Here is a 25,255-nt window from a genome sequence, read left to right on the forward strand (position 1 = left end):
GAATGACGATTTTCTAGCCAAGTATTCTTTGTAAGATTGTTTATTAAGAAAGTAAAAAAAAATAAAAAATAAACATTCTAAACCACCAAGATCTCATCTATTGTGATTCACAGAATAAAAGCTTTAATACAACCAACAACTTAAAAAATATCATAGTATAAGCGTCAAGTGCAATTTTATTGCATTATAATTAATACGCTTATATGGACCTGATCCTAAATCATTACCCTTAATAGGACACGGTCCTGATCTGTGCACGCATTTGGGTTTAAACCAAATCCCCTGACTACCAGAGAGTAAAGGTGGATTTATACTTGGTCTAACAACATACCAAGATAATTACACGCATTTCATTTTGAACCACAGAGTCTTTACTCTATAGGTGACTCAACGACAACATTTGCTTATAGTTGAGGCTCTAGAAATAGAATTGCTATAGGGCCTCATTTCTTGAAAAAGCATTCCAATTCTAGTAATTTAATTTCTATTGTAGGATCATTACGTGAAAACACATTAGAACCTGAGACCAGAACTTGGGATAGCTTTATGAATTCTTCCTAATTTTGTTCTCCCAACACTGATGCTGTTTTGCAAACTCATTCTAGAATTGAACAGCAAAATAGTAAGCAAACCATCTACACAAGATTAATCAGAGTAGAATTGTACTATGGTTGATGGTTCGATCTTCATTAATGACAACATATATACATATGCACACATACCCTGCTTGTACACAAGCAACATCATCTCTGTACATAAATACCAATAAAACAAAACAGACAAAATAATAAAAACATGATCAAAAGGTTATCATGTCATGTGTACTGCTGCATCATGGGTTTAAAAATACTATCTCCATATTTTCCCACTCTTTCTAGTAAAGAAAGCATAAATGCTAGAATTTGTATATTGTAAAACAAATTAATTAAAATGAGATTTTCATAAAATGTTGTGTATTATACCCATAGGCCTGTGTTTGGATCTTTGGCCATAGCATCATTTTAATAATGATGCTATTTCTGGTCCAGCAGTTCTGTGACAGTCAAGGCTGTCAAGTCTGAATAGAAGTTACCCTCATTGTCACCACCTCCGAATATCAGCAATGCTTTTGGGGTGTGGTCTGAGTTTTGGTTGTTGTTGTCATCCTCAGAGGAAGGGTTTTGATTGGCTAGCCCCATGGTGATGATGGAATGTCCAGCTCTGGGCACAGTGAGTTGTGGGTGAACCAGTTCAGCCCAGGTGTTTGTGTCTGTAACACACAAATACATGTTGTTAAGAGGTCTGTTCCGGAGGTGTGGGTGATCCAGGTGTGTATAAAATGTTGGGCCATTTTGGTCCCAGAAATGATTTTTGGCTCGTCTCCGCTAATAAATAGATTTCTGGCTTAGGTGGTCAGGTTTGGGGTGAAACCTAGAATTTGGCATTGTTAGAAAGGTGGTTAATTTTAGGTCTAGGCATTATGGGTTAGATTTAGGGTTAGGCATAAAGGATAGGTTAAAAACAAAATCAATAATTGCTTAGCACTAGTAGTTGGTGTGTGTCTGTGTATAGGTTTTACAATCATGGTATGAAAACTTTGACCTTGTAGGTACATTTCACAGGCACTCATATAGTTTATTTTGGAGTTAGATTTAGGGTACAAGTTATAATCAATGGGAATGTTTGTGTCCTACAAGCACAATAAAACTCTGTGTGTGTTAGTACTAAACACCAAAATGGCATTTTTGTTATTATTATAGTGAGAACTGGTTTATGGTCCCTGTGTGGGGTATATAGCAAGGGATACTCCTGTACCGATGTAATTACCCTAATGTTTTACGTCATCCTCAAAAAACAACACACTTGTCATAACTTTTTGCATGAAACTTAATCTGCCACTAACTTGTTAGCCACTGACAGTAACGCATTCAAAGCTACTGCATTACACCTCCATCGCAGGTTGTTTAGCACTAGGTTTTCCTCCAGTAAGCAAAAAATAAATAAATCACCAGTAACAAAGTAAAAACTGGATACATTTGTGAAAACAAGAGGTTCTTCTTTCCTGATCTTCAACAAATAAACATAATTGATCTTTCTTTGTGCTATTGTTGAAATAAAAATGTGTGTGACTGACCTGTGTTGAAGGTAAAAGTGTCGCTCAATGCCTGGTTCCCGTTGTAACCCCCATGTACCACAAATGTAGAATCAGAGAGTAGCGCACAACCATGCCAGCTGTAACAAATGGGTGTGCACAGACAGACAGATTAACTGCTTAATAACATATAATGGAACCTGCTCTTTAATAGTTTCATAGTGGGAAACAGTACTGTACCAATAAGTAGATAGTTATGACAGGGTTCTTGCACCACAAGTCGAATTCAATGCTTATCAAGATCTTTTTAAGACCCGAACAAATAATTGTACACCCAAAACATTGAAACAATTCCTTTGATAGAAAATAATTTGAGTCCTACTTTAGTATACATTTTTGTAACGGTGTAACAACACGTCGTTTTACCTGATGTTTTACCGGCCTAGAAGAGCGAATGTCTCATATTGACTGACCGACCAACCAATCACCCCTTGTTAAATGTCATTCACAAATGGCTAATAAGCAGCTAAAACAGCCAGTGGCAAAAGCCATACAGTTCATACAAGCTATATGTGGTGGAGGTAAACCTAATAAAAAAAACATTACTCAGTTTAACACAATGCTTCATGGTGTCTAGCGACATATTGAAACTTGGTGTGATGTTAATTATCTAACGTTGAAATGCCTCTCAGCAGATGTATACCTTTGTGGCGTGGTGAATAAAGATAAGAGACTATGTGGGAGACCCGGGTTCGAATCCATGGCGGGCATCAGCAGTCATCACTTTTTATTGCAGACCCGGCTGAACTAGGCTTGCCTGGTTTCTTGTTTAATAATGGGTAATTAAAATATCTTTGTTTACATTTTTCACAATTAAGTTGCTCCTTCATAGTAATGTCTTCATTAGGGGTGTATTGGGACATCCAAAAAACCTATACTTCTCCACTTTAATGATCATCTTCAACCTATACTTCAGTTGGATCCATCGTTCAACTTATACCATGGCAAGGTTGGTGTGTCATCTGACCTGTGGCATCTTCCAGAAAAAAAGTCAGTACAGAAAAAAGGGTGACAAATGTAATGTCAAAAGCCCAAAGAGCTGAAATAAACATATGCTGCAAATCTGTAATTGTTCTCTACATAATAGGCCAATATGAGTTACCATTTTTTGTAAGAATTGAGTCAATACTCCCAATCAGCCACCAAAAATCTATTTCTAATTAGTTCATTTCACAAGACCAGAATGAATATGCGCATTGGCTGTCAAGAATTGGACATCAGTGTTTCGTGAAGGTTGGATGCTGCCACTGGAACTGACTCAATGAGAGTAGTGCAGCAGCAGTCATTGATTACAGAGAGCATACGTAAATGGTTGACGGCAACGCTGAACGGTCTTGATTTCACAGTCTGAGTCCACCAAATTGCACCTTGCCTCTTACTTGTTTTCTGCCGCCGCCAACCACCTCCGAAACTTATCTCCCTATCTTGGCTGATCCCCATCTAGCAACTACTGACGACAACAAAGATGACAGGCAGCCAGACATCAACATCTGTAGCTAGCTAATGTAACGTAAATCTTAGTTAGGTCCAGAAATATTTGGACAATGACACAATTATCATAATTTTGGCTCTGTACACCACCACAATGGATATGAAATGAAACAAAGATGCAATTGAAGGGCAGACGATGAACAAAAATATTGTATGAAACAATTAGGAATTGCAACCATTTTCATACCCTTATATCAGGGGCTCAAATGTAATTAGACAAATTAACACAATCATGAATAAAATGTTAATTTTACTTTGTCGAGAATCCTTTGCAGGCAGTGACTGCTTGAAGTCTGGAATGCATGGACATAACCAAATGCTTGGTTTCCTCCTTTGTCATGCTTTGCTAGACTTTTACTGCTGCCGTCGTCTTCAGTTTTTGTTTGTTCCTGGGTCTTTCTGCCTTAAGTTTTGTCTTCAGCAAGTGAAATGCATGCTTGATCAAGTAGAGATCAGGTAATTGACTCAGCCATTGCAGAATATTCCACTTATTTGCCTTAAAAAACTCCTGGGTTGCTTTCGCAGAATGTTTCGGGTTTTGTCCATCTGTGAAGTGAAGCGCTGTCCAATCAACTTCATGGAATTTGGCTGAATCTGAGCAAACAATATATCCCTATACATTAGAGAATTCATCTGTCTGTTTCTGTCGTCTCCTGTCACATCATCAATAAACACTAGTGAACCAGTGCCACTTGAAGCCATGCATGCCCATGCCATCACACTGCCTCCACTTTGTTTTACATTTTTGGTATGCTTCGGATCATGAGCCATTTCAAGCCCTCTCCATACATTTTTCTTTCCATCATTCTGGTACATGTTGATCTTAGTTTCATCTGTCCAAAGAATGCTGTTCCAGAACTGGACTGTCTTTTCTTTGATGTTTTTAGGCAAAGTCTAATCTGACCTTTCTATTCTTGAGACTTATGAATGGTTTTTACCTTCTGGTGAACCCTTTGTATTTGCTCTCGTGAAGGCTTCTCTTTATGGTAGACTGCTTCTTGTAGAGTGTTCTTCACTTGGCTGGATGTTATGATGAGAGTTTTATTTACCATGGAAAGGATTCTACAATCATCCACCACTGTTGTCTTCTGTGGATGTCCAGGCCTTTTTGTGTTGCAGAGCTCACCAGTGCATTCTTTTTTTCTCAGAATTTAACAAACTGTTGATTTGGCCACTCCTAATGCTCCTGCTATCTCTCTGATGTTTTGCAGCCTAAGCCTGGCCTGTTTCACTTGCATTGAGAGCTCCTTTGACTGTTGTGGTTTCACAGAAACAGCTTCCAAATGCGAATGCCACACCTGGAATCAACTCCAGACCTTTCACCTGCTTAATTGATGAATAAATAACAAAGGAATAGCCCACACCGGTCCATGAAACAGCTTTTGAGTCAATTGTCCAATTACTTTTGGACCCTTGAAAAAGAGGGGGCTACATATTAAAGAGCTGTAATTCCTAAACCCTTCCTCCAATATGGATATGAATATGAATACCCTAAAATTAAAGGTGAGATACTGCACTTTATGCCCACATTTATTATTTAACTGTTACTTGAATATATTTTGGTAGACAGCCAAAATAAAACCTGTGTCAGTATCCAATTATTTCAGGACCTAACTGTATATTAATGGCAGTCCTTCCATCTGCATTAAATGCACCATCTGCAAATGTAATACCTACTGCAAATTTACAGTAAATCTAAGAAAATTCATGACCTTAACTTCCCAAATTTTATTTGAAGACCAAGTAAGACTTAAGGAGCCCCGGGAACCCTGTATAAAGGCAAACATTTATTAAAACATAAAATAACATAACATTCCATGTTGTACCTGCGAGGAGATGGGGGTGATCCATTGGTCTGTACAGTTGAAAACTCCATCAGTCCTGAAAAAGTAAATACAAATTAACAAATTCATTAATTTAGCCAGTACTGTCTAGTCAGTAGTTGAACATGTATAATAGTTTACCTGGGAATCCTGGGATCCATAAAATTAAAATACAATATAACTACAAACAATGAAGTGGTGTCCAAGTCTTTTTTGGACTATTGCATCCTTTTAGTTTATTCAATATATGGTTAGTGATTTGGCATAATTAGCAAAAACAGTTAGGCACAATCCAGCAAACATGGTCCTGTAGGACAGCAGGTTTTTGTTAACCGACCTGATACTGAAATAATCAATTCGCTCCGTCAAGTGCAGAACAGACATGCCCACCCTTGTTGTACATCTTCAAACATTGGAACCAGGCAAGCTTAGTTCTGCCGTCACTGGATTCGAACACGGGTCTTCAATGCGAGTGGCTCTTTGACCACTACACTATGATGGTATACACATGCCCTGTGTCGGTATAGCATCTCGACATCATTTTGTTACGAATTAACATCACGCTAAGTTTGAATATTTCGGTGGACACCATTAAGCATTGTGTTAAACTGACTAACGTTTCTTATTAAGTTTACCTCCACCACAAATAGCCTCAATGAAATGTATGGCTTTGGCCAATGGCCGTTTTAACTGCTTATCTAACTTACTAAGTATCTAACTTACTACTTGGAATAGTCATACGATTTTAGCGATTGGTAGCGAGACTCATTATGAACTTAAAGCCAAAGCTATTTCATGGCAATAAAAAGGTTAGCTTCTTTATTTCGTGAATTACATTGATACAATAACTATCAATATAGGTGACGATAACTGACTTTTTCATCAAGTGAGAAGACAAGAAAATCATGGAAACCCTTACTCTTTTACTGCCCAAGGGGTTTTTATCTAGCCTATATTACCCCAAAAATCATGCATGGGTGCGTACTTTGAAAATCCAACAGAAATAGTTGCAATATAACCATGAGAAGTTTTATTTTATGCTTACTATAACACAGCTACTGAAGGTTGTAACCACAGAAGTTTTTATCTATCCGGAACAAATCCTAATGCATAATTTGTTTTAACTGTCACAAGATTAAATCGTGGTTTGAACTTGTTGTAGGGCTGCATCTCTAACCACTACGCTATTTAACAAGGGGTAGTCAGTCACTTAGTAAGAGATTCGCTCTTCAGCAAAAAAGAGGAATAGTAAATAAAAACTGTTGAAGAAACCACACCTCGCACAGACCAGCTGGAGAAACAAGCCTTTGTGTGTGTGTGCATGAGTGAGGAAAAACAAATGTGTTACCTAGGTCTAGCATGTATATGTCATTGAAGCAGATGGGTGTGTCCCAGCCTCCAAACACATAGATCTTCCCCTGGATTACACAGGCTGAATGACTGGAGAGGAAAGTAGAGGGAGAGAGATCAGTTTTCCCTATAAGAACATTTCTGGGGCATTATGCATCAACTGACTCAATGAGGGCTGGAGAATATCCATTAATGAAGTTGTTTAGCATTTAAGAACAAAACAGAAGGTTATATATCCTAATAAGTGCCACACACACAAATTTCATCCTGGGCCGTATGATGATTGTGATGAGAAAACAAAAGCAAGCCATCTGTCAAATTCATATTGAATTTCATGAATTACACAATAATTTGAACAGAAAAATCAATAAGAAAACACTGACCAAAATTATGTTTATCAAATCACTAGTAATGCCCTGACCAGTTTCTATGAGAGATTCTATTGCTATGCAATGCTTGGCTAAATCAACAAACTATTAGTCTGAGTACCATTCTCTTTATGCTATCTTGCACACTTCATTCAGGTTTGACATAATAAGTAAAGTAGTTCACAGGACATGTTTAGGGACTAGTCAGTCTGAATCAGCGATTGAAAGAAAGCTCAAAGATGTGCCCTCTAAATTGAATGGCTGGAATCATTGGTCCATCTCACCCTGAGCGGGGGGCGGGTGTATCTCCCGTGACGATGGGCTGGTACCAAATGGAGAGATGTGGGTCAAAAATGTAGAGGGAGTCACTGCAGCCGTCTGGTTCAGGGTGGGGGCGGGGGAAAACCCCTCCAAGGACAAATAGTTCGCCCCTAAACATACTGCAGCTGTGATAGGCTAATGAGGGAACCTTGCCCTGGGCCTGGAGAGGGAGAGGAAAGAGACCATTTAACATATTAGAATTGCACAGATTGTCGCTTAAATCTATCCAGTCCTGAATTATTAGATATGCGTATCAGGTAGTAAAATCTGAGAAATGGATCCCTGTAAGTTTTTGGCAAGGTTCCCACTAGAGAAAATACAATTTCCAGTTTTGGCATAAGGATTACGGTAAATCACAAGTTATACTGTATTTCCAGTTAGGTGTTATGGCTAGGTTGCATTAAGGTAAAGTTGAGGTTACGGTTTGGTTAAAGTGTTAGCACTAGGGAAAATGCAACACTGATTTCTGGGTTAGGTCCCATCACCCCACAGAAAAACAAATGTGTGGGCTTGTGTTGTCTGTCACCTCCACCATGCTCCACCTCCAGCTTTGTGTATCCAGGATGTGAACGTCATTGAACCACTTGTTGTTTTTAGAACCCCCGAATACAAAGATTTTTTTGGAATCGGGATCGTAGGTTGCTGTGTGTCCAATCCGAGCTTCTGGGGTAGGGCCTTCTGCCAGTGTTTCTGCTGGCATCCACGACATGTCCTCTAATATAGAGTGAACAGAGGAAGATAAAAATGTTTTTAAAATACCTCATCAGAGCTGTGTGTCGTAGTTTTAAAGAAATTTGGTATTTTTTTCACCCTGGCTCTGCCTATCAATTCTACTGAGCAATGTCACACCAACCTGTCTTCAGAACGGGTTCTGAACATTTTAATTGAAAATTAAAACAAACCCCACTACTGTTAGGCATACAGCCCCCACTAGTATAAGGAGGACAAAGTCATACAAAGATCATATATGTATCTTGACTGAACTGCTCCTTAGAAGTTTCCTTTAAATTCATTGTCATCTAGCCATTACAATTTTTTTCAATAATTCATTTTGCAACACTTTCTGCCACATTGTTACCCTATGAAATTTTTTATTTAAGCCTGTCTACTCCATAACATCTCAAAAATGTATATATTTTTTCCAAGCTGCACAACATTTGCAAACTATTTTTATGCTTCCAGGTTACCCAAATGTAATCAATTTATACAATAGAGGATCAAATGTTCACTTTCTATATCAGAACTTTTTTCAGTTTCGTCTTAAGAACCAATTGTAGGGCTATTCTGAGGAAATTGAATTATAAGCTTTATTTATGCCACGAAAAGCTCAGTGAAGGTTCGACTCCATTCATTTGCTATGGCCTCACGCTAGGAGTCCGGCTAAGCCGGCGTTCTTTGGTGGTTTTACAGGTGTGGGTGAATACGATACCATATTTGGGTCCTGCTCTACAATGCATTATGAACTATGATTGGTCAATACAGTTGAGCCATCAAATATTATTGATCAAAATGATGATACTGGTCCTGTACCAAACCGTGGGGGAGAAGGAAGCACCACAGACACATTTTACTGTGAGAACAAGGAAAAATCGAAGCGAGAACAGTGACAAAAATGACAAGCAAATGTTTCAATAATATACTATGAATTTAAATGGGGAAATTGACAGTCTTTGTCTACTGGCACGACATTAGGTCTTACTGGCCCTGGGCCTGCAGGCTATCGTTAATGTTGAACCCTGTTTTAATAGCCAAAAAACATCAAAGTGACCCCAGTCAGTTTTGAAGAGTAGTTTAAGTACAAGAAAAATACATAATACAGGTTGTTACTGGTATTGAAGGAAGCGTACAGTATACCACAGGTACTCATTCTTTATGAGACGCAAACAATGCAACCTGAGTTGGGGAGTAACGGATTACATGTAATGGATTACAAAAAAACAGTAACTCTAATCTGTTACATTACCTACTAAAATATTTTAACCGGATTACAGATACTTTTGAAAAGAAAATAATATTACTTCAACTGAAAAAGAATCGGTGCGCGAATTATGACGCATGTTTATTTAAAATGTTTTCAAAACATTGTTATTTGAACCCAAATAACAATTGTGCGCCTCAGTTGTGTGTGATCATCATTATGCGCAAATGTGGGCGCGCATAACCAGATTAGTGAGCGATGAAGCGCTAGTTTAATTTTCTCCGGTTTTGGTTGGTTAAGAGAGTATATCTACGATATTAACCGATCCATATAAAATGTGATTTGGTCATCTCTAATCAATGCATCTTTCTCAGAATAATGATAGGCAACAGGCCTATTTGGTGTTGTTTAGATGCAGCGACCTCAACTCCATACAGGTAGGCCATGTGATTCTGCTTGCTTTGCATCTCAGAAAATTGCGTTCATTGGTTATCATTTGCTACTGACAACATAAAATTTAAGCTAAGAGTGCAGGTGTATAATCACAGTATGTTTCTTTAATTTGCGTTTTGAAAATCCATCGCTGGTGGCCCTAATAATCACAGGTGACATTTGCATGGGTAAAATGTGTGTGTGTGGGAGTTTGTTCATGATTGCGAATGTGCATTCGCGTGCCTAGGGTTTCTAGGCATTGTTTTGACAATGTTGGTAGTTGTGGAGCAAAAGATCCGACTACTGCAGATGTAGTGTACGTGCAAAAAGCTACAGATATCTTGATTTTTATTTACAATAATGTCAATACCCTTTGAGAAATTGCCGAACATTTTTCAACAATTTTTTGAAGCAATAAAAAACATGAATAAAACACAAACAGAAGAGGTTAACACATCCTTAGATTTTGGGTTACGTTCAGATAAAAGTCTGATTCTGGAAGGTCTAGGGTCATTGGATTAATTGGAATGACTGACTAACTGACAGACATTTAGTTTGTATTGTAGAGATGTAGCACAATCATATTGAAGTAGAAAGCAATGGTTTAGGAACCCTTTCCAGCAAAACCCATAAGGTAAAATGCTATGTAAACTCTAACATTGATTGATCCCGCAAAAGGTTTTCAATTGGTTATTCCTATTTGTCTTCTAATGCAATGCTAATGTAATGGTAAATTGTAACCGTAACAGATTACATGGAAAAAGTAACCTACAAAACCCTGAATGCAACTGTATACATTTTGCTATGTATGAGAGAATGATATCTGGCTTACTCTGATACAATAAAAAAAAATAAAAAACAGTGCAAGTAGTACCTCAAAGTTAATTTGAATTAAAAAAAATAACTATTCAGCATGAAAAAAAAGAGTTGAAAAAAACAGCTTTGAGTGAGGAAAAGAAGGGTTAAATTCTGGCTTTAATGGCAGAGGGATATATTGAGCGTCAGGTTGCTTCCATCCTGAAAATTTCAAAGACTGCGGTTCATAAGAACAAGATCAAGCAACAGACATTGGGGACAACAAAGCTACAGACTGGCAGAGGGCGAAAACAACTGCCCACTGACCGAGATGACCGTCAACTCACTCGAATGTCACTCAACAACTGTAGGATGACCTCAATTGACCTACAAAAAGAATGGCAAACAGCAGCTGGGGTGAAGTGCACAGCGAGGACGGTTTGAAACAGGCTCCTAGTGGCAGGGCTGAAGTTGTGTAAAGCTCGAAAAAAAGAGGAATGTAGTAAGGTCATCTTCTCTGGAGATGTGGATGGAGGACCACCAGATAAAGACCCTGTCATGGCCAGTCCAATCTCCAGACCTGAACCCCATTGAAAACCTCTGGAATTTGATGAAGGGGAAGATAGATGGTCATAAGCCATCAAACAAAGCCAAGCTATTTGAATTTTTGTGCCAGGAGTGGCATAAAGTTACCCAACAGCAATGTGACAGACTGGTGGCCAAGACACATGAAAGCTGTGATAAAAAAAAAAAAAATCAGGGTTATTTCACCAAATATTGATTTCTGAACTCTTCCTAAGTTAAAACATTAGTATTTTGTTGATGAAAAATGAATATGAATGTTATCTTTGTATTCAGACCTAAAATAATGCAATGCATATTTTTTTGGTTATTTTGACCAGCTGTTTTCTACAAATAAATACTCTAAATCACAATATTTTTATTTGGAATTTGGGAGTAATGTTTTCAAAACTGTTCATTTTACTCAAACACATAGCTATGAATAGTAAAACCAGAGAAACTGATCATTTTGCAGTGGTCTCTTAATTACTTCCAGAGCTGTATGTCAATATTTTTGGTTTTGAGGTGACTCAAAAGATTAGGTATTACAAGAAACCCACCAGTGCACAGCTTCCACATAGGGTCCTTACAGAACTGCATCCTGGATCCCTGTCCTCCAATCAGAATAGCCATCTGGGAATCGATAGGACAAAGGCTCTGACCCCAGCGACCCGATGGGTTGACCAGTGGGGCTGCAGAGAATTAAAAGGGTGGGGACAAAACACTGGTTGGCTGGGGTACATGTCTGTCAGTCACATTCACTAGTGAATGTCTACACACCTCTTACAATCTTCACATTACTTATAGATCTCCACAAGTGAATAAACAAGAAAAGGAACAGGGCAAGCCTAGTTCTGCCAGCCTGCGATTAAAAGGGATGAATGTTGTTTTCCCTGGCTAGATTTGATCTGTGGTCCTCTGTGGTAGACAGTGTCTTCAACTAGTACCACTATTTATACAGCAGGTAGTGTTGCACGTGATACATGTGTAGAGATGTGGCGTCTATTTACTTCTGTATTATCGAATTATTGGAACAATTAGTCAAAACTCCACTAGTTCCCTACATTAGCGGACATCTAAAGCAACAACAGGTATAACAGGGTCCCCTCAACTACATTCAAAGCGTTAAATTCCAAAGAGATTACTGTAGATGGCTTGCAAATAGTTACAAAGTACCTGTAATGAAAACAATGACTCCAATCACTCCATGGCTGGCTTTTTTTCTTACTTAGAAAACAATGACAATTAAATGGCTAACCACTACGCTGTGTGAACTACACTATGTAAATAGAAATCGAGAGCAATATGTTAGTTGTTAGTGCAGTTTGTACATCGCAATATAACCATAAACAGTTTTACTTTAGGCTTACTATAATGTAGCTATTGAAGCATGTAGCCAGCAAAGTTTTCATCTATCCTGAACAAATCCTAATGCCTAATTTGTTTTGTCCATAGCGAGGATTAAACCCCAGTTGACTACGTGGCAGTGCGTGCCTCTAACAATTACACTATTAACAATGGATAGTCAGTCAGTCAGGCACTCATTCACTCAGAGAGAGATATTTGCTCTTCTTGGCCGGCTCCGCTCATGTGGTCCGGCAAAAAGTACAGACATTAGCCAAATTACAAGGAAATACAAAATGAGGATGTTGTATTCACACCCCAAAAAAAAAGAATAATAAAAAATAAAATACATGTTAACTCACTCATCCTTGGGGTGGGTGTCTTGGCCTGTCTTCCCTTTCCTCTCTGGGGAGGAGCGCTCTTAGGAGTGCAAGGTGAACCTCCTTCACCACCCTGCCACTCACCCTGGGGGAATGGTTTTGTCTGACTTCTGACTTTTCGGAGGGGATTAGACATCTCACACGAAAGTGACGCTCCGTTGGGACACACATTCTCCTGTCCTTGTTCCTCAACTCCCTTGTCTTCTTTCTCTGTTTGTCCCCTCTTCCGCTTCCCCTTTGTTTCCCTAACAGTTGGAGGAACCACAGGAATCTAGGATGAATGAGCAAAGGTAAAGGACAAGGGGTGATAGAAGCGGAGGAAAGACACCAGGGAGACATTGGATCAAGGAAAAAGAGAGGGGGGAGAGAGAGAGATCAGCAAGGGAGGAGACAAAATATTTTTTGGATTTTTGGCCATTGATTGTAAAAAGTAGAGCTGTCAAGCAAAAATGGGTCCTTGTATTAGTAATAAACCTAGATTAGCAAACAATGTGTTATTATTGGAACACCGCACGGATGGTTGCTGATAATGGGTCTGTATGCCTATGTAAATATGTAAACAACATTAGCTATTGTGTACACTGATTCTTTCGAAAACAAGGACATTGTGGACAAGGAAAGTGCCGTAACAACTTTTGAACGGTAGTGTATATCACAGTGATCTAGGATGAGAATATACACTAACGGTCAAAAGTTTTAGAATTTTTTTACAGTTTTTATTGAAATTCCCAGTGTAATGTACTCTGAAATTAAGGCATAGAACAAATAAACAATTGGAGACAAAAAGAGGCGGAGGGCGGGTGTGGGTTTGCTTATAGCTCCCCAGCTCTGCCGCCATGTGCTGGAGTTTACTCCGGTGAACGAGAGGGTCGTTTCCCTGCGCCTACGGGTCGGGGATAGGGCTCTCACTGTTCTTTGTGCCTACGGGCCGAACAGCAGTGCAGAGCACCCAACCTTCTTGGAGTCTCTGGGAGGGGTGCTGGAAAGTGCTCCGACTGGGGACTCTATCGTTCTACTGGGGGACTTCAACGCCCACATGGGCAACGACAGTGACACCCGGAGGGCCGTGATTGGGAGGAACGGCCCCCCTGATCTGAACCCGAGCAGTGTTCAGTTATTGGACTTCTGTGCTAGTCACAGTTTGTCCATAACGAACACCATGTTCAAGCATAAGGGTGTCCATCAGTGCACATGGCACCAGGCCGCAGGTCGATGATCGACTTTGTTGTCGTTTCATCTGACCTGCGGCCGTATGTCTTGGACACTCGGGAGAGGGGGGGCGGAGCTGTCAACTGATGACCACCTGGTGGGGGGAGGAAGCTGGACAGACTCTGCAGGCCCAAGCGTACTGTAAGGGTCTGCTGGGAATGTCTGGCAGAGTCTCCTGTCAGAGATCTTTAACTCCCACCTCCGGCAGAGCTTCGACTGGATCCCGAGGGAGGCTGGAGATATTGAGTCCGAGTGGACCATGTTCTCCACCGCCATTGTTGAAGCAGCCGCTCGGAGCTGTGGCCGTAAGGTCTCCGGTACCTGTCGAGGTGGCAATCCCCGAACCTGGTGGTGGACACCTGAAGTAAGGGATGCCGTCAAGCTGAAGAAGGAGTCCTATCAGGCCTGCTTGGCTTGTGGGACTCCTGAGGCAGCTGATGGGTACCGACAGGCCAAGCGGACTGCAGCCCGGGTGGTTGTGGAGGCAAAAACTCGGGCCTGGGAGGAGTTCGGTGAGGCCATGGAGAAGGACTATCGGCTGGCCTCGAAGAGATTCTGGCAAACCGTACGGTGCCTCAGGAGAGGGAAACAGTGCCCTACCAACGCTGTTTACAGTAGAGGTGGGCAGCTGTTGACCTCAACTGGGGATGTCGTCGGGCGGTGGAAGGAGTACTTCGAGGATCTCCTCAATCCCGCTGTCACGTCTTCCATTGAGGATGCAGAGGATGAGGGCTCAGAGGTGGACTCAACCATCACCCAGGCTGAAGTCACAGAGGTGGTCAAGAAACTCCTCGGTGGCAAGGCACCGGGGGTGGATGAGATCTGCCCTGAGTACCTCAAGTCTCTGGATGTTGTGGGGCTGTCTTGTGTTTTGTGGATTTGGAGAAGGCATTCGACTGTGTCCCTCGCGGCATCCTGTGGAGGGTGCTTCGGGAATATGGGGTCCTGGGTCCTTTGCTAAGGGCTGTCAGGTCCCTGTACGTCCGAAGCAGGAGCTTGGTCCGCATTGCCGGCAGTAAGTCAGACTTGTTCCCAGTGCATGTTGGACTCCGGCAGGGCTGTCCTTTGTCGCCGGTTCTGTTCGTAATTTTTATGGACAGAATTTCTATGCGCAGCCAGGGGCCAGAGGGTGTCAGGTTTGGGGACCACACGATTTCGTCTCTGCTCTTTGCGGATGATGTTGTCGTGTTGGCCCCTTCAAACCAGGACCTTCAGCATGCACTGGGACGGTTTGCAGCCGAGTGTGAAGCGGTGGGGATGAGAATCAGTACCTCCAAATCCGAGGCAGTCGATGTATTGGTCTGTCGTGGTGAAGAAAGATTTACCGGTCAATCTACGTTCCTACTCTCACCTATGGTCATGAGCTTTGGGTCATGACCGAAAGGACAAGATCCCGGATACAGGCGGCCGAAATGAGCTTTCTCCGCAGGGTGGCTGGGCGATACCTTAGAGATAGGGTGAGAAGCTCGGCCACCCGGGAGGAGCTCAGAGTAGAGCCGCTGCTCCTCCACATCGAGAGGGGTCAGCTGAGGTGGCTTGGGCATCTGTTTCGGATGCCTCCGGAACGCCTTCCTGGGAAGGTGTTCCGGTCCCGTCCCACCGGGAGGAGACCCCGGGGAAGACCTAGGACACGCTGGAGGGACTATGTCTCCCGGCTGGCCTGGGAACACCCCGGTGTCCCCCCGGAAGAGCTAGAGGAAGTGTCTGGGGAGAGGGAAGTCTGGGCATCTCTGCTTAGACTGCTGCCCCCGCGACCCGGCCCCGGATAAGCGGAAGATGATGGATGGACTAACCTCTGCAAGGAAAACTGGCAAACATATGTGCAGAGTATTTTTGGAGATCATCTTAATAATCTATGGCCCTTTGTGTCCAGTGAAAGTCAACATCAATCCCTCTATCCAGCATTGCACGCCCCAACAATACACTTACCAGGTGTCCTCCAAGCAAGGTGACTGTCAACATCACTCCATCTGTCCAGCTTTCCTCTTCCCACTGCTCCCATGATAAGCACCTAAATCACAGGATACTGTGAATCAAACAACATCTTCAGCATTATATTACTACGTGCTACAGGATTTTCCATTCTCCTTTTGGACCCTTATCCATTCCATGCATTTAATCTATTCCAGTGCCAGCGCACCATGTCAACTAGTCATTGAGCCCCTGACTCTGAATTGGGTGAGCTACATCAAGTCTACAACAAATAAGAAATGTAAGGTTTCCCAAAAATGTTAAAACAACACTGGTGTTAGTGATGAAGACATGCCAAAGAAAATGTCAGCGTGTTCAGTATTTATTAGAATGCCCTTTAGCCCCTGCCTATGTAGAAGCTACTTGGAATACTGTTTGGGTCTTTGCATGTCAAAATACCATACCATCACAGATGTTGGCTTTTGAACTGCACACTAATAAGAAGCCAACTGGTCCCTCTCGTCTTTAGTCCACAGGACGCGACGTCCATGATTCCCCCCAAAAATTCACATTTTGATTTAGCAGACCAAGGGGACCGTTTTCCACTTTGCTTCAATCCATCTTAAAGCGACAGCAGTTCTGAATCTTGGTTTCTTCTTTGCATGGTAGTTTTAACTTGCATTTGTGAATGCAGCAACATAGTGTTCACAGACAATGGTTTTCGGAAGTGTTCCTGAGGCAATTCTGTGATGTCAACTACAGAATCATATCTGTAGTTGACATGTAATAATAATAATAATAATACATGGGATTTATATAGCGCTTTTCAATGACCCAAAGACGCTTTACAAAAACAAGCAAAACAAAGAACACTGAGAAATAAAATATACAACAACAAAGGGGCTATGGGAAGGCTTGTTTGTAATGTATGTAAACATATCTCTATTTTATGCAGAGAAACATTCATCTTAAGTTGTTGCATTATTTGCCTGCACAGTTTTCCATTTTCTTGTATTACTGTAACAAAACCCTTCTTCGATTATATTTTATTGTAATGGGTTTTTAAATGCACAAGAACATGATGTATTTAATGGAAGAATATGAGCAGAGATTAAAGTAATCCTGGTAAGAGAATAGAAGAAAATTGTCAACTACAATAAAAATTCTAATAAAATTCGTAAGGGTCATCTTGAGTTGGATTTGTACTGTATTGATTTTACTTTTAAAAAATCCCAGACTATCCACTGAAAGAATGCAGTCTTAAATTATGAAAAAGGCCAATTATTTCCAGCCTATTATCATTCTCTCCTCTGAGAAAGCGCCAGAATAAAACGACTAAGAACAACTTTAATGTGCTTCCCTGTCTGCCAAGAAAACGTCCTCCGTCGGATGACGAAATGTAAACCCCAGCCGAACTGCAGGCCTATCCGTGACATTTTTATCAGACATCCAAAATATCTGTCCAACATTAACACTGGCCCACTGTCCCAGGGCCAGTAAGACTTCACATCGGGCCATTAGACAAAGACAGGTTGTGCTAATGAGCATAGGAATGTTTACGATCACCATATGGCATGGGGATTACTGTCTTGGAAACCTGATCTTTGCTATGTAGAAACGCCCTTAATGTATAGGCTAGCTGGTAACCAATATTACAGTGAGAAGAGATTGACTGAGATGAGATTGAGGTTGTGTAAGGAAGACCAGGTCCGTAACCTCATGAACAAGACTTTCTAACGCTGCAATAAATAATATAATTTCTCTCTCCCTTGACAAACGGGTATTCGATACTTATTATTATCCAAACCACTATACGAAACGGTCGATTACTAACAATAGTGATGACCATTCAAGGCTTCATTACCATTCTTCTAGCAGCAGGACATTATGCTAGCAGCGCTAACTCAGAATTTATTTTCAAAATAAAAGCCATAATTGAACTACATAAGATAATTTAGTTAATCTAGTTTGTACATTTTATGTTTAATGTCCGTTCCAATGTTATTCTTGTCTGTTCTTTTTCAAAAACTAGATTAACTATATTTCCTTATAAATTTCAGTGATTGCTTTTATTGTGATAAAGAAAATGTGAGTGCTGCAAGCATAAGATCCTGCTGCTCTGTGACGAAAACTGACTTTCGTCAAGTGAAAACACGAGAGAATATAGTAGCCAGCAAAGTGTTTGTCTGTCCTGAACAAATCCTAATATTCACCAGAACGGTTTTATTTTAGGCTTCCAATTACATAGCTACAGAAGGTTGTAGCTAGCGAAGCTTTTGTCTGTCCTCATGCATAATGTTTATCAGTAATGAGAGGCGAATGCGGGACCTGTTGTTTTATTGCTTCTTTAAATAGCACAACAGTTTTCAGCGGTGCTAACACAAACATTTAAACGGTTGTGTGTGTGTGTGTGTGAGATGGTGATCTGTCCGTTAAGAGATGAGAACATACCTATTGCAAGGTGTCAGTTTTCCTTTGGTGACTGCAACCCTGTTAGCATTGCTGAGTTCAGCATTGACAGAGATCCTGTCTCCCCACGGACCCCTGGAAAACAGTATCACTTGCTGGGCACTCGAAGGCACGGCAACTGAAAACTGTGTTGCCCCATTTGCACTGTAATGAAAAGCAGATGATTATATAGTTAATTGGCCAATAATAGTTTTATGCTGCACATAGCCAAAAAAACATGTTTGAGGTACAGAGACCAAAAGCTTGCTTTGACTACACCTGCAGCAGTTTGCATGGTAATGGAATTACATTTTAAGATCGCAAAAACAACTAGTTTTTAACAGTCTTAAGTAAATTTGCTAGGGCAACTGCCATAACAAAGAACAGGGTAAAATATACAGAGGCTAATGGGGAACCGGGAACACCTGGTGGGAAGCTCAAATGCTTTATTATGGTTTCATTTTCATTAGTTTCATCATTCCACCCACGTATGTGATTACAACAACATTTTATGGCGATTTGTGTCATAGTTTTCCTTCAGGTGTTGGTGCGAGTAATATTTAAACTTTCCTGTTTTAGTTTTGAGTGAACAGTGTTTGAGTGAGTATGAAAGCCAACACTTATTTTCACACATTCAAAACCAAATTAGCAACCAAAACAAAGAAGCATGTGGGTTGCTTAATAGTGATGCTGAGTTTGATGATTTTAGAAATGCCCTGCAGTTTTTGTAAATGACCCTTGCAGTTTTTGTAAATCACCCTTGCAGCTGTCAAGCAAAATACTTCAGTGTAATTGTGTTGAAGCTGCAACTAGAACTAATTTAAAATACATTTAGAAATACTCTTTTCTGTATACTTAGTAATGATAAATGTAGCTCATTTACGCCACATGCTTACAAATCTAAAACATCAGCAATATTCTATTCTGTACAAGCTTGTAGAGGTTGTGGACAAAATAACAGAAATACCATATGGAAAATGACTTAAATGACTTGAATTAACTAAATCACTATTACAGACAGAGTAGCAGAAATCATATTAGGTTAATGGAAATGTGAAAATCGGTTACAAAAACTGCTAAATTATTCAGTGTCAACCAATTAGAAAATCATGGGATGTTTTCAGGACTCGTATGACAGCATTACTCATTACTACTGTAGCTAGGTGTTTGATGTTAATATATTGTTAGGTGTTTTCATTACTTCGGACACCCCCTGAATGTTGAATAGTGGCTTAGGTTTTCAGCGCTGGGCAGTACAGACTTGAATGAATAAAATCTTTCAAAAACATTCAATAACAGTCAAAGATTTGAAGTTCCCATTAGAGGTCCATATTTGCCATGTTGAAATCTAGCATGACAAAGCACAAGAGAATTAACCTTAAAATGTAAGATTGTAATTGCTAAATTATACCAATAAAAATCTAATATCTAATAAATTATAATGTTCTCTACAAGATTGTTGCTATAGATAACTTGTTCTTGGCAACTATGTGAAGCCATGATTGCATTCTCATGCCAAATATTTATTTTACTCAAATTATTATATTCTCCTTTTCGAATTATAATTTTTCGGGGATGCGACCAAATTCTGTGCTGTTGGCACCAGTGAAACTTTAAAAGTTAGTCAAGCCCTACACAAGATCCTTTACAGCCATTAACAATAACAGCAAAAAGTTATGAACCTGGCTCTGTAAGTGTAAATGCATGTTAAAAATATTAGTTTGTAATATGATCTTTTAATGGGCATTAGAATATTCCTTTGCATGTACAATTCATAAGCATATTACACTAATGTATCTATAATGCTCAATGCTTCTACCATACTGTTCATACTCCCCCACCCTACTCTTTCAAAATTGATACTAGTTTTTATTTTTTATGTATATTACTGCATACTTGCCATATCAACAATATTCAATACTACAACCAATATTGCTGCTAGTTTACAGTACTCTATTTAAACTGCTGCTATGTACAGTGTAATATACATTACTGCTTTATCCTCTTGCTATATTTTTTCTTCCTAATTCTCACTATGTAGTTGTAGTGTGCTATGCCACCATTCATAAGCTTATGGCACTCATATGCATCTATAATATTCAATAACTCTACCAACTGCTGCTAGTTCACACTTAACTATATTACTGCCATACCTGCCATATCGAAATGTTCAATAATACCAACCAGATTGTTGCTATATCAATAATACTACCCAGATTGCTGCTAAGTTTACATCATTATTATTAAACTGCTACTAGTGTACAGTGTTATGGATATTGTTGCTTTATTTTATTATTATTAAGCGAGCTCTATTTCTGCTCATATACTCTTAACTCTCACTACGTAGTTGTAGGCTGCCATATCAGAAGAATTTCATTGTGCAGGATGACGCTGTGTTGTTCAGTGCATTTGACAAATAAAACTTGAAACTTGATCTCCTTTTTAAGCAGTCAGAAATAGTACTATGCCATACAGAATAAATAAATGTAGAGAAAATATAGAGACCTACTACATGCTTTTCATGATCAGTTATTTTTACTGTATTTTCAGAAATGTGAGCGTAGCCTACACATTTTCCAAGTAGCAAGTTAGCCGGCCATTAGCAGACTAGTCATTAATGATTAGCATCATGCTGGCAACATTACAGATTCCATGGCAACAATAAGATTTCCAGTTTTTGGATTTTGCCTTCAAAATAGAAGTCCACAGTAAAACGTTCAGGGGAGTGGATATAATAATTAAATGCAAAGAAATCAAGGGGCACTGGGTATTTGCAATTGTTGCTGGCATTTTACTCCAACCATCCTAGATCCCATTGGCCACAATGTAACTCAATGGATATGAAATACATTTTGCCCTGTACAAAAAATATTGTTCTATATACCGCAGTGAATGTATTGTAGGAAATGTCAAGGAGACTCTATAGAGTAAATATGCAAAGAAATCAAGGGTCACTGTGTATTTGCAATTGTTGCTGGTGTTTTACTCCGCCCACCCCATTGAGTTACATTGTGGCCAATGGATATGAAATATATATTGGACTATAAAAAGTAATCTGTTCTATATGCCGCAGTGAATGTATTGTAGGAAATGTTCAGGAGAGTGGATAGAGTAATTATATGCAAAGAAATCAAGGGGCACTGTGTATTTGCAATTGTTGCTGCCATTTTACTCCACCCATACCATTGGCCACATTCCAAATTGCTGAATAGCCTTTAGATCCATTATTCCTTTTGTTAATGGAGGTGATTATCACCACTTGGTGATTACCTAACAATTCAGCCAATGATCTAATGTAGTTGTCAATTTCTTATATTAACTGGCCATTAGCCTGCTGTATCACCTTTGGAGATGTAGATGTAGGATTTTATCTGTAAAAATATAAAATGTATGTTTAATGTGTGAATGTGATACTGAAAAGAAAGGGTATGTTTGCATACTTTCTCTGTAAGAAATGTTGTTGTTGTTCCAGTTTTTAGCTCCATCAGAACAGTACCAAATGTCTTTACTACTGAAAACACCAACATGTAATTACAGTGGTGCAAAAAAGTATTTAGTCAGCCACCAATTGTGCAAGTTCTCCAACTTAGAAAGATGAGAGGCCTGTAATTTTCATCATAGGTACACTTCAACTATGAGAGACAGAACGAGAAAAAACAAATACAGAAAATTACATTGTAGGATTTTTTATGAATTTATTGGTAAATTCCTCTGTAAAATAAGTATTTGGTCACACAAACAAGCAATATTTCTGGCTCTCACAGACCTGTAACTTCTTTAAGAGGCTCCTCTGTCTCATTACCTGTATTAATGTCACCTGTTTGAACTTGTTATCAGTATAAAAGACACCTGTCCACAACCTCAAACAGTCACACTCCAAACTCCACTATGGCCAAGACCAAAGAGCTGTCAAAGGACACCAGAAACAAAATTGTAGACCTGCACCAGGCTGGGAAGACTAAATCTGCAATAGGTAAAAATCAACCGTGGGAGCAATTATAAGAAAATGGAAGACATACAAGACCACTGATAATTTCCCTCGATCCGGGGCTCCATGCAAGATCTCACCCCGTGGGTTCAAAATGATCACAAGAACGTATAGAATAGTTTTTTCTGTATGAGTCAATATGTATTTCATATCCATTAAGTTGCATTGTGGAAAAAGAAGGTGTGGAAATATTGTGTTGCTAGATGTAGCACACCGTTCCCCATGAGTAGACAGGTTGGTCTTACTCTACACATTCTCCTGGACATTTCCTACACTGCATTCTCTTTGGAATATTCAATAGTTTGAGCTATGAGGCAATATGTATTCCATATTCTGTCGTTGGCATCGTCTGAATTTTACCCTTGGAACGTGTTTTAACACCCACTTTTTATCGAAATTACTCTTAAATATGATCATATTTTAATTGTTGGTAACGTTTTGAGAGGTACATGTTCTCAAACAATTAATAAACTCAAAATCAGTTTTAAGTAATTCGTCGGTCCCTTATTTAGAAAAATTCCAGATTTTCGTGACCCGGAAGTGTTTCTTTAATGTTGCTCATAAGACGCTGACTCATTAATGTTGATTTTGTCTAATACCTCCGACCATGTAGTTTATTATCCCTAGTTGAGTTTAGTATATTACGAGTTGAGGGGAGCGATAACTCTAGCTCCTGTTTACCCCGGTCAATGTACCGTATTTAACTGGTAACTGGTTATTGTAGCAAACGTTAAACATTACTTTAAAGTTAATATAAGTTTGCAAACATAATTAGCAGCTAGCTAGGTGGTCCGTAACTACCTACTTCAGTTGTTACATGGGCAAATTCGTCTACTGCTTGAAACAAATTACAAGCAAATATCAAAGGAAAGCGTTTACTTTAACCTGACATTATCTGGTGTCGTATTTATTTTATGTCACTTAATAACAGGTTATGTAAAATAAATCATTGCCAATAATGTGCAACGTTGAGAATGAGTCATATGTACAGTACACTACGTACTCGTTAAGCCAGTACTGTAGCGTTTCTCCGCAGATGCCAACCGAAGTTACGTATTGATAAAAACAATAATTAAATATGATGTTATTAATCGATAACATTAAAAGTAATAGACTTTGAAGAATCACTCCTGTATATGTACTAGTGTAGTTAAAACTAACAATGCATGGTTAACCCGTTAGCCAACTTACCATAGAAGCTTTCGAGGCGCATCATTCTCTCCCAAAATCACATAGACCCCGAAATCATCCATGTTGTTTGTCTCCAGTCCAGACAAATTTGATCACAAATGTTTTCAGAATTGCAAATGAACACAAAGCATTTAAATAGCTAACCTGATTCAATTTCATAAACAAATTATAGAAATACCATAGTAATCGACTGCTCATTTCCCGACACCGTTGCTAAATTACAAAACCCGCGCCAGTTCTCACGTTTAACTACGTGTTAGCCAATCGTACGGCTGGTTCAGTTGCTTCGGTTGGGTAAATAACATACGTAGCACGTAGCCGGCGTACTTCTGTGGGGTTTAACCGCGGTTGGCATCCAACGCTATTGGTCCATTACCGCCACACTTAGCCGGCGTCAAAGAAACGTTGCTGCGCTCAGTGTTGCTAGGTGGGTGGGTTTAGAGCACAATTGCAATAAGGTATACATCTGCAGACCGCAAGTCGCGGCGTTACTTAATAAGTTAGCCCACTGAAAATTAAGTTACGCCCACTGATGTTCGCTATTGGTCAGTTAATATGGGGGTTCCTGAATATTCAGTTACAGCCACTGATGTATGGGAATGGTCGGAGAACGAAGCAGGGAGGTTGTAGAAATAGTCCCTGGAGAACTCCAACGAAGGTATGTTAACTAAGGCGACGTTTGGGCAGACAAGTCTTGCAGAGCCATCGGAAGGAGCTGGAGACATTTCTCCTAACCAGTGTCACACCTACAGAGTAGACAGAGGAGGGGCTAAAGAGGAGGGAGGAAAAGAGAAGACAAAGGACAAACACGAAACAAATCATAGTCATAGCTCTCTGAATCCTCTCAGATCTCAGTATTCATTAAGCCCCGATTAAAAGAGAGAGAGAGGACGACACAAACAAAACAAATCATTGTTAAGAATGTTACGTGTATCAGAATTTCTGAAGAAGGACGAGGCTCCGGTCCAAATGGAAATTTAGCACAAAGATTTATTAATATGAATTGATAAGTCAAAATACATGAAATACACTGCAGCGGTCAAATATTTGCTCAACCCTCAAGCTTCCACAAAATATTAGCCCCGAATCAAGATCGAACATCGGTTTTGATATTCCCGCCACAGGGGCGGTTACTTTTCACTCTTGTGAGTAAAACCCATCCTTATTGGCTCTTTGTTGGCATGGTGACATGTTTTCGCTGTCCAATGAAGAAGGGCATACTCTAAACTTTTCCCATTTGGGGGTTACTCTCGGTCATAGATCAACAGGTTCTTTGCATACAGGTGTGAAATCTTAACCAGGTTTACATTCTATTGTCCTAACCTAGACTAGAACATCAGGGGGTTGGAGACAGAAGGTCTCTTTGTGCTGTATAGGGGGCAGTTTCATTTGTATGTTAATTGTGGGGTTTCAACCCTGTCTCTCTATTTGAGCCAGGTGTAAAGTCTGAGTGTGTGTGGCTGAGTGTAATGCATGGAGTTCTAAACTTTTTATGGTTATTGTATTCAATCATATTTCCCTAACCTGGCTGCAGCATACAATTTAATAAAACAAAAACATAAGAATACATGGTTATTAAATCAGCGTTATTTAA

At 39.8% G+C, this 25,255-nt stretch overlaps 1 protein-coding gene across 3 annotated transcripts; it reads right to left on the reverse strand.

Moving 5' to 3' along the window:
• Window positions 1–87: 87 nt before the first annotated feature.
• Window positions 88–24,137, reverse strand: krcp (kelch repeat-containing protein). Of its 3 annotated transcripts, XM_010867441.3 has the most exons (11): window positions 23,662–24,133; window positions 18,486–18,647; window positions 16,053–16,134; window positions 12,897–13,185; window positions 11,751–11,882; window positions 8,011–8,198; window positions 7,448–7,644; window positions 6,794–6,885; window positions 5,449–5,503; window positions 2,114–2,211; window positions 88–1,249 (listed from the first exon to the last, which is right to left on the reverse strand). In XM_010867441.3, the coding sequence occupies exons 1-11, from the start codon at window positions 23,721–23,723 to the stop codon at window positions 1,014–1,016; spliced, it is 1,593 nt and encodes a 530-aa protein (XP_010865743.2). In that variant the 5' UTR covers window positions 23,724–24,133; the 3' UTR covers window positions 88–1,013. The 3 variants fall into 3 exon arrangements, with proteins under 3 accessions (XP_010865743.2, XP_010865745.2, XP_010865744.2); XM_010867443.4 differs by lacking the exon at window positions 23,662–24,133 and having other exon boundaries at window positions 16,053–16,149; window positions 18,486–18,569; XM_010867442.3 differs by lacking the exons at window positions 88–1,249; window positions 2,114–2,211 and adding an exon at window positions 2,672–3,107 and having other exon boundaries at window positions 23,662–24,137.
• Between the last annotated feature and the right edge of the window lie 1,118 nt (window positions 24,138–25,255).

The sequence above is a fragment of the Esox lucius genome, chromosome 24 (assembly GCF_011004845.1).
Source record: "Esox lucius isolate fEsoLuc1 chromosome 24, fEsoLuc1.pri, whole genome shotgun sequence".
Classification (NCBI taxonomy): domain Eukaryota; kingdom Metazoa; phylum Chordata; class Actinopteri; order Esociformes; family Esocidae; genus Esox; species Esox lucius.

Coding starts and splice junctions, on each gene's coding strand:
- krcp (XM_010867441.3), bottom strand. CDS start 23,723: ATGGATGATTTCGGGGTCTATGTGATTTTGGGAGAGAATGATGCGCCT. Junction 6,886..7,447: donor ACACCCGCCCCCCGCTCAGG/GTGAGATGGACC, acceptor TTTCCTCTCCAG/TCATTCAGCCTGTGTAATCC. Junction 1,250..2,113: donor CACTTTTACCTTCAACACAG/GTCAGTCACACA, acceptor TGTGTGTTACAG/ACACAAACACCTGGGCTGAA.